We start from the raw sequence: 17,128 nt of genomic DNA on the forward strand, positions 1-17,128 counted from the left end.
AAGTCTTTTATCTATAGGAATGGAGAATGGATAGGAATTACAGTGCATCAAATGTTATTAATGACTGACAGTGTATGGACTTGCTGAAAGAAATAGAAAACAATAAATTTAATGATCTCGTGTTCTGGCCAATACTTGTTGGTTGAATCCTGGAAGAGTTTTACAAAGATTTACTGTACTGTTAACTCCAAGATTTTCTTATAACAAAAAGAATGACTGGCAAGTACTTAATTATCAAAACCAAAACAAAGCAGCATAATTTGTTTCCTCACTGACATCATAATGCATATGAACAGATTAATTTCAAATTTCAAGGAAAAGAAAATCTTATTTGTGACCTAACAGGACAAGTATGAAGATTTATGTTGAAATGGCAACTTTTCAGGATGCCTGGGTGGCTCAGATGGTTAAGTGTCTGCCTTCAGGTCAGGCCATGATCCCAATGTTCTGGGATCAAGGCCCACATCCTTTCAGCTCAGCAGGGAGTTTGCTTTCCCTCTGCCCGCTGCTCTCCTTGCTTGTGCTCTTGCTTGCGGTCTCTGACAAATATATAAAGGCAACTTTTCATAATACAAATCCTGACACGTCGTACAAAAATTATTAATAGAATGAATAGGTTATCAAGGCACTCTGAGCTTCCACATGGGCCTGAAGCAGCAAACCAATGTTAAGAGGCATAGGGACTGGATACAACCCATAGCTATTCTTCCCGAGTCCCACAAAAAATTTAGAAACCAGTATCTTCCCACCCTGGCTGAGATATGCGGGTTATTCCTTCCTTAATTCCAGAAGACAGTTCCAAGTCAGGAGATCTCATTTCTTAGTCAGAGAACAGCTCGCCCTTGGCAGGACAAATTCAAGACCATTATCAGCCTCTGCAGGGTTTACATCCTAAGGCAGGGGATAGAAGAAATTAATCCAGACTCAATTCACTTTACCAGCCTGTGAGAAGCAGGAGTGAATTGACGTATTTTGAAATATGGAGAAGAGAATGAAACAAGCTGGATTTGGACCAAGTTCTGCTGTGGACCTGTGAGATAGGGGCATGTCACATAAATCTTAACTGGCTTCCTCCTTTGTAAAACGCACTTTCACGTCCCCAAACGGGTAGGGGTGAGGAGTGCTGGGAGTGGCACATGGGAGTGGCACAGGGTCTCCTCCGCACACCACGAGGAGGTGAGAGTGGATGTCCTGGGCGTCCGTTTGTAATCTACCTCGGGGCTTCTCTGGCCAAGGCTCAGAGACCGAGTGACCTCTCCAGGGTCACACAACTCCACTGACACAAGGTCGATCCAGGGCCCTTGCGGTCTGTGAAGGATATGGTGCGGTCTGTGAGGAATCTCGCGCGACCTGCATTGGAGCAGCGGCGCGCTACCCCGGATCCGTAACCCAGCCACCCCAGAGAGAAGCCGAGGACTGCCACCTAGCGGTCAGTTGTGGCCACGCAAGCAGAGTAATGAAAGACTGGGTACGGCGGCATCCGGGAAGTCAATACGTTCTCAGTCGGCTCTGCAAACGTCTTTTTGCCATTGGGCCTTTCTAATTGTCTATCAGTCACTTGGCTAGTTTTATATTGGATTAGCTCCAAGCATTCTATACAATCGGCTAATCACGCGTCCATTTCCACGAGCATGTTTACGTCATTAGATCGCTCCCTAAATCTGACGAAGATAGTCAGTTCTTCCATTCTATTGGCTGGATGTGGCTCCAATCCCGCACATCCTGTTCGGGGCGGAAGTGAGATATCACTATTCCTATTGGCTTCGATTGCCAAGAGGCTGTTGTCTATCAAGTCTATCGCCCAATGTTAGCTCAGAAGGTACCGCCCCGGAAGAGGCAGGCTTTGTGAAGATGGCGGCGCCGGGTAGTCCAGTGAGTTTGCTTCTTCGCGTTGCTATTGTGGGATTTTCCTATACCCTCAGCTGCCCTGGGCAAGTTATTGGCGCGAAGGAAGGGAGTGATGAAAGGAAGCAGCCTGCTTGGCACAGCGGGGCGAGAGGAGGAGTAGGGTGACGGAGGTGAAGCTACCGCTTCTCTTAGAAATGTGGAGGATTGGCCGGCTTTGAAGCAAGGCTGCATGTGTACTGGAGTGGGAAAGTCGGAAGAATGGGGTGTCTGAAGGAGAGTGTTTTCCACCCCCCCAAATCTTCTCATAATCCTGAGGAAAGAAGGGCTTTTATTTTCTCTCTCCCTCACAGGAGGTGCTGGAATCAGACCTGCCAGGTGCTGTCACACTTTTGAAGAACCTTCAGGAGCAGGTGAGTCATACCACCCCTTTGGGACGGGTTAGTGAAGAATTGGCTTTCGTTTTGTGTGCTTCACCTCCAAACTGTGGTCGTTTGAAGGCATGTATTGAATGATAGCAAATACTTTGAGAGCCAAGTGACTTAATGAAAACCTTTTCAGACTAGAATTTAAAGTAATTTCTGCATCCAAAGCAATACAGAAAACTCCAAAAAGAAGTCGTCTGAATGATTTCCTTTTCTATTATATAGCTAAGGAAACTAGTGCTGGGAAAAGTGGTATGATTTGCCCTTAGGGTACCTAGGTGTACTGGTTGAAAGTTCATCCAGTACCGATAAAGGTACAGCACCCTTCCCCCCACCACTGGCCCAGTTCCCATCCCTTCCCCCATGGTTTGGTACCATGGTTTCTGTAGCTTTAAGAAAAGGTGGAAAGTTTTTTGCACTTTTTGATGAAGTATCAAAAACCATCTCTGCTATACTTTCCCAGAACTGAAAAGAAGGTATTGCTACATTTCAGGTAATGTTGCTGATGATTTTTAGGCGTCATTGTTTAGTTTATGCCCTTCATAGGTCACAGAGATGACTTAGGTGTATTCTCCTCAGCTGTTTTATTTGAACTGATTTCAGGCGATGGCTGTAACTGCACAAATACAAGCTCTGACAAAAAAAGTTCAAGCTAGAGCCTATCCTACAGAGAAGGTAAGACATATTTGAAGAGGGAAAACTGGGTGGCTCAGTCGCTAAGCGACTCAGGTCATAATCCCAGCATCCTGGGATCGAGCCCCACATCAGGCTCTCTGCTCAGAGGGAAGCCTGCTTCTCCCCTCCCACTCCCCCTGCTTGTATTCCCTCTCTCTGTCTCTCTAAATAAATAAAAAAAAATTTAAAAAAAGACATAAAAAAAGACATATTTGAAGACCTAATATCCTCTGTCTTGTTTTCCACAGTTCTTTTATCATAGGTTTATTGAGTGTCTTATGTGTCCTAAGTGTTAGAGCTTTGAAGATGAGTAAGATCCAGTTTCCGTGCTGAAGTCTAGTGGAGAAAACAGATAAGAGCAATAGGTTTGAGCAAGAGCAGTCACTTCACAGTGCCAGAGAGCAGAGGAAGTGAGGGAAGGCTTCTCAGAAAAGATGAATTATGAAGAATAAATAAGAGTCCAGGGAACAGAAAGAAATAGCATGTACAAAGGCACAGAGACCTGAAAGCATGGTGATATCCTGGGGAAGGAGGTCCTTTAATGTGGTTGGCTATACAGTGTGTTGGGGGATGGGATGGGGAGTAGGAAATAACACTAGAAAAGTAGTCACTCTCTGGGGCAAATAATACATTCTATGTAAATAAAAATAATAAAAAAAGAAAAGAAAAGTAGTCGCTCTGTGAAGAACTTTGTAGGCCATCTGAGGATTTACTACTGTTATTTCCTCTAATCTAAGATGCCATTCACTGGGAACATACCACTTATTTTGTATACTTAAAATGCGGTCTGTTAATCTATAATTTAAGATATCATTGATTAAAAGATACATCCTGACTTCAGAGATGTTAAAATACGGAAATGGTGTGCACATTCAAATTGAAATATGGTAGGGCGCTTATGTGGCTCAGTTGGTTAAGTGTCTGCCTTTGGCTCAGGTCATGATTCTGGGGATCTGGGATCAAGTCCTGCATTGCTTTGGGCTCCCTGCTCAGCAGGGAGTCTGCTTCTCCCCCTTCTGCGCACTCTCTCTCAAATAAATAAAATCTTTTTTAAAAAATTGAAATATGGTAGTTTTCAAATTAAGATCTTGTAGAACCTTTTTAAGGATCATTGGATGTGAAGTAGTATAGTAGGAGGGCTCTGGGTCATTCATACCTGCTTGAACTGGAAAACTGTGGTATTACCTGTTTTATATATTGAGTTTTTGTTCTAAGGTATTATTTGAGCAAAAAATTCCATAGGTAAACAAAAGTATGGAATCTTTATGGTAGCTTATTAGTAAGAGACATTGAAGGATTTATTTTTCCCTTAAGTAGGTGCCACACCCAGTGGAGTTGGAACCCAAAGTGGGGCTTGGACTCGTGACCCTGAGATCAAGACCTGAGCTGAGATCAATTAAAGATTTTATTCTCTTTTTTCCCCCAAGATTATTTATTTGAGAGCGACTACACAAGTGGAGGGGAGAGGGAGAAGCAGACTCCCCACTAAGTGGGGAGCTTCATTCGGCCTGGATCTCAGGACTCTGGGATCATGACCTGAGCCAAAGGCAGACACTTAACCAACTGAGCCACCCAGGTGCCCCTAAAGATTTTATTCTTAAGTAATCTCTGCACCCATCATGGGGCTTGAACTCACAACTCTGAGATCAAGAGTTGCATGCTCCATTGACTGAGCCAGCCATGCACCCCTACAGCTAATGGAATTTTTAATATATTCCGTTTTTGCCTTTTCTTTCTCATCATGCAGTTTTGTTTTTAGCTATTTTTATTTTTTCATCTTTGTGTTTTCTTTTTGTTGTTTTTTCTATATGCTTGTCACTCAGTTTGAACTTTAGAATGTCCAAGCTTATCAGAAGAACCTGCTTCTCAAATTCTTGGCTAGTTCTGCACTGCCAGTGTATTTATTAGATCACTCACTAGAGCGGCACCTGGCTGGCTCAGTCAAAAGATCACATGACACATTACCAAAAAAACCCCAGAAAAAAAAAAACTTATATTAAATCACTATATATTTACTCATTGAACAGATACTTAGTAACTTATCTCTCAGGACCAAAACCTTACAAGGCGCTTTACAGGTTACAGAGTGCTTTCCTCTTTTTTATTATATTTAAGCCTCATAATTATTTTTTTGGGAAGGAAATACTGTATGTGTTATAAATGAGGAGACTGGGGTCATAGGGTTAAGTGACATACCTATTTGACTACCAAATGCCTGATTCAGAACTTAAACTCATTTTGTTTGTCTTTAAAATCTTTGCTCCTCCTCCTGTTATCACACTAGTACTGATCTCAAGAGCTTTGCATGTTGGTTTAAAGATACCTAGAGCTGGGGCGCCTGGGTGGCTCAGTGGGTTAAGCCGCTGCCTTCGGCTCAGGTCATGATCTCAGGGTCCTGGGATCGAGTCCCACATCGGGCTCTCTCCTCTGCAGAGAGCCTGCTTCCCTTCCTCTCTCTCTGCCTGCCTCTGCCTACTTGTGATCTCTCTCTGTCAAATAAATAAATAAAATCTTTAAAAAAAAAAAAAGATACCTAGAGCTTAGGTGTTAGGCTGAGTTTGAATCCCAGCTCTACTCCTAATACTTTGTAGTCATAGGTAGAATATGTAGTCTCTCTGAAATAGTCTTCCCAGGGCTGTGGACTTTTACAGTTCCATTTTATGTCATCACAGATTTTTTTTTATTTTTAACTTAAGTCTGCTCATGTGTTACTTTCTCATGTGTAAAAGAAAAACACCTATAATGTTTGCTTGATTTTATGACTGTAAATATAACGTGTTTTAATTTTAGAAAGTTTGGAAGATGCATAAAACCACAAAAGGAAAATTTTTAAATAGTGTAATCATAATCTGAGATAACTTCTGGGGTATATGTTTGGGAATTTCTTTTATTGTAAAAGTGGTAAATGCTTGATGGGAAAATGCTTTCACAGTGTGCACACTCCATTTCTTCCTTTTCCTCATCTCCATCCCCAGGGGTAACCGTTTTTAATAGCATGTTATCTTCCACAGATTTCTCTCTATATAAAATGTGTGGAGGCACCTGGGTGGCTCAGTCAGTTCAGTATCTGACTTCAGCTCAGGTCATGATCCCAGGGTCCTGGAATCGAGCCCTGTATCTGACTCCAGTCTCCCTCTCCCCTTCCTCGCATGCATGTATTTTCTCTTTGTGTGTGTGTGTCTCTCTCTCTAATAAATGAGTAAAGTTAAAAAAAAAAAAAAGGTAAAATAAAATGTGTGCCTCATACTTAACCTGCCTTAATTGGAAGCATATTATAGTGCAGAAAGTGTGCTGACATGGAATTAAGTCCAGTTAAGTCTATATATGTAGATTATTGTTTTTAACTGTATTGCATAATTCCATTGTATGGGGTTAAAATGAATAATTCTTTTCATTAAATTAACTTAAGATTCAGCACTGTATGGAGACAGTTTGATTATCAAAATTCACAGGGCTCTTGAAGGGTAGAGGCCAAGGATGCTACTCAACATCCTGCAGGGCCCAGACAGCCTTCCCAAACAAAAAATTGCCTCTTCCCAAATGTCAGTGGCTCTGAGGTTGAGAAACCATGTCATTGTTATTTTGGGGGCTGCTTTATTGATTTTTCTGTTCTTACTGTCTTCCAGTAATCCTTTCAAGTTTGTCTCTGTCATGTTAGCATAGTTGTTGCTGGGGCCATTTAAGGTAGAGTCACCTCCTTAACACTACTCCAGATACCTTACAGGAACTGATTGGGAAAAACATGAACTTGGAAAAAATTATTCTGTTTAACTATGCCTTCCTTCTGATTTTCTAACTAAAAATGAATTTGCATCTCTTACTCTGTTTTTCACCTCAGGGTCTCAGCCTCTTGGAAGTAAAAGACCAGCTACTGCTCATGTACCTTATGGATTTGACCCATCTCATCCTGGACAAAGCCTCAGGAGGGTCTCTTCAGGGACATCCTGCAGTTTTGAGACTGGTGGAGATTCGCACGGTATGAAGCACTTGGCATCTTAGTGTTCTAGGTTTCTACAGCCTGAACTCTAGGACTGTCACACAATAGCTCTCATTTAAGTGGGTGTTTCCATGATTAAGTGAGGAACCAAATGAAAAAACTTGTTTTCTCATTCATTTGTTCTAGTTGGTCAATATTTCGGGTTCCTTATCTGGCAACTTAATATATAGAGAGACTCTGATGTATGTTTAATTTTGGGAAGGGAATGTAATCCTACTTAATCACATTATAGGTTTTGGAAAAGCTTCGTCCCTTGGACCAAAAACTGAAGTATCAAATTGACAAACTAGTCAAGACTGCGGTGACGGGCAGCCTCAGTAAGTGGCAGAAGCTATGAGGTTATGTGGGGACTGTCATAAATTTCTAAATCTTAGAAAATATTTTGGGTTTTTTATTTCAGGTGAGAATGACCCACTCCGTTTTAAGCCTCATCCCAGCAATATGATGAGCAAGGTAGGGAGTTGCATTATCCCAGTTTTTCTGAGGACTCTAAGCCTGAATGAGCCTCGTGGTAATCCCAGATCTCCTGGGATTCTCTTACTACTGTTGACTCCCATCTTGTGCCTTAGAATTTAGAGTATGGTGTTTTCCTTTCTTATTTTTGTTTATATTCCCACCTCCCCAGGCTACTCTAGCTTTGGTTTTTCTTATTGTCTAACGTTTCCTAAGTTTATGGGCATTTTGTTCTTTTGTAGTTCAGCTCTGAGGATGAGGAAGAAGATGAAGCCGAAGAAGGCCAATCTGCAGCTTCAGGGAAGAAATCTGCAAAAGGAACGGTTAAGAAATATGTTCCACCACGCTTGGTTCCAGTACATTATGGTATTAACTGTGACTGCTGCCTCCTCAGCATAAATTGCATTTCTCTTTCCCTTTTCTCTGTTCTGGGATAACCCTTGCTGATTTTTATTTCATAGATGAAACAGAAGCTGAGAGGGAGAAGAAACGTCTAGAACGGGCCAAAAAACGGGCATTGAGCAGCTCTGTCATTCGTGAACTGAAGGAGCAGTACTCAGATGCTCCAGAGGAAATCCGTGATGCTCGGCATCCTCATGTTACTCGCCAAAGTCAAGAGGATCAACACAGGTCTGAGTCCTTGCAGTTGGAAATTGTTTTCTACATCATAGAAAGCTGTCCTTATGTTTTGGATGAATGCGATTAAGTCTGGTACCAAGGGAACTCACATTGTAGAGAAAGTGGAGTGAAAGACTGATGGTTTTGTTTCGTTTCATTTCTTTTCTTTCCTTTTTAAAAGATTTTATTTATTTATTTCACAGAGAGACTGTGAGAGAGGGAACACAAACAGGGGGAGTGGGAGAGGGAGAAGCAGGATTCCTGCTGAGCAGGGAGCCCGATGCGGGACTTGATCCCAGGTTCCCAGGATCATGACCTGAGCCAAAGGCAGATGCTTAACAACTGAGCCACACAGGCACACCCCAGGCTGATGGTTTCTAAGAATGAGGGGGGTTAAGTACAGAATAGAGAAAGAATGTTTTTTTTTTTCCCAACTGTTTAGGCTGAACAGATGCTATAGGAAGAGGAATATGTGCAGTTCTGTCCACTCTATGGGGCTTAGAAATTCTGTATTTTGCTATCACAGTTCTCATTTTTGTTCAGAAGGCAATGAAGTCAGATTTCTAAAATGGCATTGGGAGTGATAAGTTCAGGGAAGAAAAGCAAAAAAGCAATTGTATTACGAATACAGACTCACCAATTTTGCCTTGGCAGCAATCTCTGTTGATAGATTTGAGTGAAGGGGCCTATGTAGGGAATCCTATTTGTGAAGGTCAAGTAGAAGAGGTTTCTAGTATAATAGCTTAAGTATTCTTGTGGATGGACTGTGAGTTCATTTCTAGGGAAGAGGGAAGTTCTAGCATAAAGAACATTTCATTGAAGAAGCACGATACTAGACATCTGGTTTGCTCTTAAATACTCCATTGACTTGCTGTGAAATTTCTTGAGAACTGTATGAGCAGGGGGTGAGTAAATACCTGGGCCCAGGTTTTTGGCTGCAGCTTTCTGTGTGTATGGACTAAACATGTTGTAAACTGTTTCTGCGGCAGGATTAACTATGAGGAGAGCATGATGGTGCGTTTAAGTGTCAGTAAACGTGAGAAAGGACGGCGGAAACGGGCAAATGTCATGAGCTCACAACTCCATTCCCTCACACACTTCAGTGACATCAGTGCTTTGACAGGAGGAGCCCCTCATCTTGATGAGGTGAGGTTGTGGGTACAGTGGTGGGAGATAGCCTTCTGGATTTCAGCCAGGTGGATGTGGGGCTCATTACCATGCGGAATGCAGGAAGGGATGCTAACCCTTGAACATACACCACCATTCCTTCACTTCTCCGTCTCCAGGATCAGAATCCTGTTAAGAAGCGGAAGAAGATACCAAAGAAAGGTCGGAAGAAAAAAGGTCAGTTAATGGCTAGGACTTGGTGAAGCGCAGGGTGGGCAGTACAGATTGGGATGTCAGCTCTCTGGATTTGCCCTCCTAGGTCTCACCAGTCCCCCTAGTATCTCTTCCTGACTGGGCATTCAACTCTTCAGAGGTGGGCTTCGTTAATTCTTTGTCAAGCTGAAAATCAGCATCATTCACAAACAAGATTTCTGGATTCTGTCTCTAAGATCCCACAGTTTGTATGCAGGCTTCCTTCAGTAGAACTGTGGTAGTACCACTTGAAGGAACTGTTATCATGGTTCAGTTTCATTCCTACTTCTAGTCTTTTGTCCTGGGAAGATGCAGAGAGTACTGCCCAGGGGACCCACCCTTCCTGAGCCCTTCTCTCTAAGTGTTCTTTTTTTCTTGTCCCCTCGGCTTTTCCAACTGTCCTTTGCCTCATTCTTGGTTTCCCTTCCTTTCAGGTTTTCGGAGGCGGCGGTGATTGTGGGTGTACATGTTTATCTTGTATTTGTTGTCTTCCTGGGATACTTCTAATTTCACTGTATGTAGGTTTTTTTTTTCCTTGAAATTCATTGTTTGCTCTGGACATATGGAAAGATCTTTATTAATAAAATTGATTTTACTTATGAATTGAAGCCCCTTTTGCACATGTATTGTATGTCTGGACTCACTGGGTGTGGGGTATTTTTGGTGAGAGGGTGGTAAAAGGGAAAGAGGAAAGATGAAATTTTGTGGGGGGGGGCAGTGAGAGAAGTTTGGCTCTATACAGTTTCCTTTGATAGTATATTTTCCTCAGACTGTAAGTTGGTCATTTAACAGAAAATATTGGGGGATTAGAGTAGTATAATCAACTCTTCCAACCCACACTGCCCCAATTTCATGTATGATTTGTTATAACTTAATTCAATTCATCTTAAATATGTGGGTTTTGTTTTGTTATTGTATCTTGCTGGCCACCAGATGGCATCAGTGGTTTAGGAAACTTGGTGCTTGACTCTGGCAAAAGCTATGTAGAACCTTTCCTTGTCCACAAGTTTCTCTTCTCTCCGCATTTGATTGTTTTTCTTTTCTTTCTAAAATAGTATAAACATAGAGCTGATCTTTGGTCAGTTAAAGAATTAATCTGGAGAGAATAGCGGAGTGAATGAGAAGACAAGAGTGTGAAGAATCAGCATAGTCTTATATTTTGTAGCCTTTGACCTTCCCTCAACTAAGGCCCTAGTTTACCAGTCAGTAAAGGCCAGTACTTTTACAAAGAGCTTACAGAGGAGTGCCAAAAATAGGCAGACAGAATATTCCTAGTTTGAAAACCAAAAGAATGAGAATCCCATAGAAATAAAGCCTAAGTCAAGGGATTGGTAGGAGTTACATATCTGAGATCTTGTATTCTGTCCACAGAACGACCTCTGTTGGTGGGAGATCGTTCAGGCCTTGGATAATACAGAAAGTGAAAAGAGGAACAGGAAGAGACAGAAGTTGAAGAATCTGTAGAATAAATTCACTGGAGTATTTATAAGGGTTTGGGATTTCATGAAAAGCTAATTTTGTGTCTGCATTCCTGGGCGGTGGCATGGAGAAGGTATAATTAGGTTATTACATCACTAAATCCTTGTTGATTCTGAGTCCTGTGGATATGGATTTACACTGGTCAGCCTAACTGGGCGGGGTCTGTTTCTGGTCAACTGTAGCCTGGTAGAAAGTAGGAGACAACCTATTACTGTCTTCTGTTCACTCTGTGATCTTGGGCAGATCGCTTAACATCCTGGCCTTTAACTTTCCTCAGCTGAGAATTGAATGTGTTGGACTGAATCTCTGAGATTCCTTCTAGGGTGGGCTTATTTCTGGGGCCTTGATCTTTTAGTCCTTGGCAGATCTGAGGGAGCCTGACCTGCCCAGGACCCTCATACTTCTATTTGCTCCAATGAATCTAAGTAAAGAGCCACAAGAACAGATTTAGAGATTCTTTTCCCTTTCTGGCTGAACTAACTGGACAGGAGGTTCAGTTCAAAAACGTTTTAGTTAGGGGACACCTGGGTGGCTCAGTGGGTTAAAGACTCTGCCTTCGGTTCAGGTCATGATCCTCGGATCAAGCCCCGAATCGGGCTCTCTGCTTGGCAGGGAGCCTCCTTCCCCTGTCCTGCAAAATCTTTAAAACAAAAACAAAATAAATGCTTTAGTTAGGATCACCACATTTACTTCTTAGGACTAACTGTTGCATTTGTTTCTAATTTATCAAAATTTTGGGGTTATGGGCACTGCCAAGGAAAAGGAGTATTTTTTTTTAATCCTTTTTCCCTTTTTTTTTTTTTAAAGATTTTATTTACAGGGAGAGAAACAGTGAGAGAGAGAATACAGGCAGGGGGAGTGGGAGAAGGAGAAGCAGGCCTCCCACCGAGCGGGGAGCCCGAGGCGAGATTGAATCCAGGACCCTGGGATCATGACCTGAGCTGAAGGCAGATGCTTAACGGCTGAGCCACCCAGGCGCCCCTTTTTTTTCCTCTTTTTAAGATCTTCCTTTGTGTTATATACTGAGCCAAGCACTTTACACATAACCCTTAGAAATTATATATCACCAATATTTTACAGTGAGGAAACTAAGACACTTAAACCGTTTGCCCAAGGTTACATGGCTAACAAATTAGACCGCTGTGCTTAAAGAACAGCGTGGAGACCCTCAAGTGTCTTGGGGCTCATGAAAATCTTCAGGTTATTTTTTTCCTTTTTAAAAATAGTGATAGGTAGTTTATAGCTTCTAGCTCCTGCTTCCCTACAGCCCCATTTCTGTTCAAGGTCTTGCTTTCAAAGAAACCACAAGTTTCAGATACTCTTCTGCCCTCTTGGTGGTGCACCAGTGAACTGAACAAACAAAAGCCCCTGCCTTTGTGAATCTTACATTAATTCAATCCAGTCTTCAATCCCAGGATGTCTTGTTACCCTGGTTTTCTAGATAATAGGCACTACTTGAAGGAGGTTTTCAACAAAATGTTAAATAATTTCTGAGAATATTTGCCCCAGGTCATCATCAAATACCATTTAGACAACACTGCTGACAAAGTTTTACTGGGATTTGCAATATGTAAAAGAGGCATAAGTGAAGTTACTTTAGTTAAAGTGGGGATGAAAGATGCTGGAGCCCTATGTTCTCATAGCCTGCTTTCCCCAAGATTTCTGAGTAGTTCCAACCAGAATTTTCAACTCCATAGAATGTAGTTTGAAAACTACTGTTAAATAGAACAAGGGAACTAAGAATTTGAATCTTATGGCTGTTCGCTTTTCTTCATCCTTTATTCCTCCTCGTAGATTCGGTTCTTTGATTGTTCAGACCACATAAATGTCAGATTTCTTCAGTGCAATGCTAGCAACAGATCGTTTCCAATGTTCACTAAGTAATGTCTGTCATTAGTGCGGATGAGCCCCTGTTCAGTTTTTGTAATGGTAAAGAGAGTCTTGGCCTTGCTCTAGTAATTTAGTGTCTTTCTCTGCCTTAGTTTTTTCATCTGAGGGATGAAGGAGGATTTGACCAAGACCTGGTTTTGCCTGTTTTTGTTAGCTTTATGAAGGCTTGGAGAAGTATCTTTCAGGAGTTCACAGCAGTCTTCATGGATATATTTTTTTTTTATTAGAAAAAATATATTTTGTTTACAAGGAAGAGATAATCTCATTGTGTCCATTTTCAGTACCACGGAGAGTGCTGGCTTTCCCATCTTGTTGGTTGCCTTGGGTTGGTGAAAAGTACATAGCTAAACCAATCCATAGAGCTTCATGGTGGAGATCTGCCACTTTGCAGAGCCCAGTTTATCTGTTCAGTCTCCAGTTCTGATTGGTAGCAGATTGAGTGAGGGTCAACAACAGTTCTGAGTATCCCCGTCCTCCCTGCAGTCTCTTAGGTGTGTAAATCTCAGATCCATGTTTAGATTTATCCAAGGATTTGGCCAACTTGATGGAAGCATGTGAATGAGTGAACTGCCTTCTCCTCTGCTAGTAACATTATTCATATTGTGATGCACAAGATTAAACAACCCTTGAGAGGAACTCTGTCCCCTATTCTTTGCTTACAGACCCTTGAGGAGACTTAAACTTGCTCTTTGATTTCTTGTGCTCAGCCTCTCTTTCTGCCTCTGCAAGGAGAAAAGCATCACTGCTCTGGCTCTCTGCCCAGGCTTGCTTTTGTATTTCTTTGATCTCATTGTTGAGAGGGTCTCAGAGAAGCCCCAAGAGCCGTGCCTTCGCATGTTTAAGCTATTGATGCTCTTGAAATAACAGAGCCTTGCTGTGTAAGAAGTATATTAAAGGTCCGTCCTGAACAAATTTGGGTCAATAGGTGGCAGTAGTCACCTAGTCCCGAGGCCCTAACACCCCCTGAACACAAGCACATTTGATGGCCATTATATATAAGGTTGTGAGAAAGGAGGTCACATTGAAATAAAAATGGGGGAAAAACCATCCCTTTTTGGTGGAATCCAGGAAATGCTGAAATGTACTGGGTTAGTTCTGTGGGGGTGTTGTATGGGGGAGATTGCAAACAGCCCGAAGGGCCCTGGTAGGAAGCAGCAGGGCCTCAGGATTGGGGGAGGACTTCCTGGGTACTGAGGTTTCTGAGAGCTGGAGTAAGACCGTGTTAAATGAGGAACTCAGTGCTGAAAAGAGAGTCGGGTTGGGGGGGAGTAGAGAGGTAGAGAGGTGGAGGAGGGAGAGGCAGAGCTCTGTGAAGGGACCAGGGAAGGGGTGGGCTGTGATGGGGAGGACTGCGGTTAGAGGGGGAGGGGAAGGCTGCTGCAATACTGAGCCCATCGAATGGGGGAGGGGGATAGTTGTCTGTGCTGCAGCTGCATTAGCTCCCCTCCCCCACAATTCCAGGGAGCTGGAGCAGTGCTGGCAAATCTGTCTTCATGTATTTATTATTATTAAAAATGTGACGGATCCTTCCTCCTTGGAAGCACAACAAATACCACTGATCACATTTCTCTCCCTCTCCTCCCTCTGCAGAGCTTTTGCGTTCTCTCATTCTTTCTACCCCATCCCCCCTCCCAGGTCTGTTTGACTGGTGGGGGGGACCCTTCCTTTTCCTTCTCTGAGCTTGGTGGCTCCCTAGGGGTTTCTAATGATGGTTGGGAGTTTCAAGGCGATGCTGGGAGGAAGCAGCTGAGTGAGGGGCATCCATTGCCCCAAGGAGGGAGCTATGCTCCAACATCCACTGGGGAAAGGAAATCACTTGGAAATAAAGATAAAATCTTTTCTCAAGCTAATGAAAGAAGAAGCAGCGCACGCATTCCTTTCAGTACCTGGCATTTCGTCCCTCTCATACCCTTTTGTACTGCCTTAATTCCGAGGGGGAAACCCCCTTGGAATGGAAAAAGCCAGGAGTTCTGTGTCCTCTTTCCCTTACCTTGTTAAGTCCCTCTTTTCCCAGGAGAGCCATATAGAATTTATTCTTTTAGCCTGCGTGTTGGTTACCGAGAGTTTTGAAGGGCAGAAGCCATAGCTTCTCCCTCCCTGCCCGCACCCCAGACTCCCCATGCCCAGGTGGGGGCCTCTTTTGTTGCTGTCTGTAACCCTTCGCCATGCCCATAGGTGGTGCTGCTGTTGCTCTGCGTGCTGGCCCTCCTCCCACCCCCTGGCGCCCTCCCCCTTTCCCCAGCCCTCTACTGCCTGATTGTTATTCCACCAACGTCTCCTCTACTGTTCCCTTCCTCAAATTAATTTTGTGGCGCTCTTTTTCCGCAGTGCCATCTTCCCCTCCCCCTGCTCCAGCTCTCTTGCTTTCTCTGTTTCTCTCCCTCTCCTTCTCTCTGTCTGCAGGGTTTCTGTCGGCCACCCCTATCTAAAATCTACACTGTTCTTACTCCCTTTCTTTTTCTTTATCTCTTCTACTGGTGGCGTCTTACAGATGACTCTCCTAATGAAAAGTGGCTGTGGATGAGAGTGGGTGAGAAGAGAGCCAGGGCGAGGGGAACTGAAGAGTCAGTGTCGAGGGCTAGGTCAGGAGAGTGACAAGGCTCTGTGAGGGAAGTGAATGGAAGTGAGAAAGTAAAGGTATCCTTTGCTGTCCAGATCTGTTCAGTGTCTGGATTTGGATAATGAGAGCCCAGCTGGCAAGGGAATACTGTGTTAATCTGAATTCACAGAATTTGATTCTAGGACAATGGGAGATAGGGAGTCACAAGAATTCAGATAATCAGGGCTTCATCCAAAAACTTCTGGTTTAGATTGCTAAGGATAGTTGTGCTTTTGTTACCCTGTATTTGAAGACCCAGGAAGAAAACTGTGTTCTTAAAACCTGTTCTGTGGTCCCTCAGGAGATGTCCTTTTACTGATTTTTTGAGTCCTGAGAAGGTCCTTGCCAGGACAGCTGTGATGCCTGCTTGGGTATCCTGGCTGCCTGCTGAGCCCAGTTCTGGCTATAGGGCTGTAGGATCTCAGTTAGCTCTTGTAGCCTGTTTCTTTCTCCTGCCATTCCAGGTCTCCGTTTTCTCAGCCAAGTTGATGTGGTTGCTTTACTCAGCCGTAGCTACCTTTATTGTTTGGTCTTTCCAGAATGTAGCCCAAATGCATCAGACCACTACCCTAGCTCTTACCCCACCTTGCTTCTTAACTTTACCTGGAGACTGCTCGTTGTGTGACCAGTACAAACCCTAGTTAACTCAGCAGTGTCATTGTAAGGTTATCCAATTTCTAGGATGGCCAATTTTCCTCTTACTGAATTATTTTAATGGATGATTAGCATCCTCGTAGCTGTCTGGACAACAGTGCCGAGTCTCTGCCTTGTGTGTGCCCTTGGAATTACGGGTGGACAGGTGGCCTCCTTCCTTCATTTCCCCATGGGAGGAGATCTTCCCTAGCGTATGTGGCAGTCCCAGAGCGACTAGCACCCACTTCCCTAGCATATGTGGGTCAAGGCTGCCTCCTAGGTAGGGGAGAGGCAGAGTTGCCTGCCCAGCAGAGCATGGGAAGGAGCCCCAGTGAAAACAGGGACTAGAACACCACACCCTTCGCTTTATTCTCTGAGCTTTGCAAGTGCCTGTGAAAACCTCTCTTCTTGCCTGCCTCTTCCACCTTCCTAAGGTGTGCATATTGATGGAGGCAGGTAGGCCAGTGGACTCTTTGTTTCCTCAGCTGAGGGTCCAGCTAGGGTCATGGACTCACATAATATAGGCAGTGATCTGTGTTAAGGTCCCTTTCTTAAAAGCAAGGCCCAATAAATATTTGTTGCACTGAATGGTAGGAACTTTTCAGCTTTAGCACCCTTCTAGAAGAGTTATAAATTAAGTTTTAACTGTTTCTTCCCTTAGTGCTTATAACGCTATAGCTAAAATTGTTGATTTTTGTTTTCTTTCACTCAAGCCTTATAGAGGGAAGTGATTTGTCCAAAACTTTATGAATAAATCATTAGCAGAACTGACATGAGAGCCTATATCCTCTCTGACATTTAGGTCGTCTGGCTTTGTTGACTCCCACTTGGAAACCAGTGTTCCCATTTCATCCCCAGAGTCACTGAAAGCCTTGAAGCCAGCAGCAGGTCAGGTTTTATGTTTACACTAAGCCAGCCTTGGTTGGCCTGTTGTGGGAAAGCATCAGCAGTGGGAGAGCTGGGGTATGTGCGCTGGACAGGTACCTGGCCAGAATTCCCCTCGGGCATTTCATAGTCCAGCCTATCAGAGAGGCCTTGACCATGGCAAGATAGGGGATTTCCAGAGCCCTGGCTTCTCTTTCCCATTCCACATTTAATTTGACCTTATTCCTAATATGCCCTTTTCCCTAAGTCTTCTCCCCCTCAAAAATATCT

At 43.4% G+C, this 17,128-nt stretch overlaps 1 protein-coding gene across 1 annotated transcript; it reads left to right on the forward strand.

Annotated features, from left to right (window-relative positions):
• Positions 1-1,829: 1,829 nt before the first annotated feature.
• On the forward strand, positions 1,830-9,980 carry NGDN (neuroguidin). The gene is made up of 11 exons (XM_004755301.3): positions 1,830-1,872; positions 2,199-2,258; positions 2,874-2,945; positions 6,784-6,921; positions 7,175-7,259; positions 7,343-7,395; positions 7,638-7,761; positions 7,857-8,025; positions 9,003-9,159; positions 9,300-9,357; positions 9,807-9,980. Exons 1-11 carry the CDS (start codon positions 1,852-1,854, stop codon positions 9,824-9,826), a joined length of 957 nt encoding a protein of 318 aa, XP_004755358.1. The 5' UTR covers positions 1,830-1,851; the 3' UTR covers positions 9,827-9,980.
• The last annotated feature ends 7,148 nt before the right edge of the window (positions 9,981-17,128 follow it).

The sequence above is a fragment of the Mustela putorius genome, unplaced genomic scaffold, assembly GCF_011764305.1.
Source record: "Mustela putorius furo isolate JIRA1106 unplaced genomic scaffold, ASM1176430v1.1 tig00003898_pilon_pilon_pilon, whole genome shotgun sequence".
Lineage (NCBI taxonomy): Eukaryota > Metazoa > Chordata > Mammalia > Carnivora > Mustelidae > Mustela > Mustela putorius.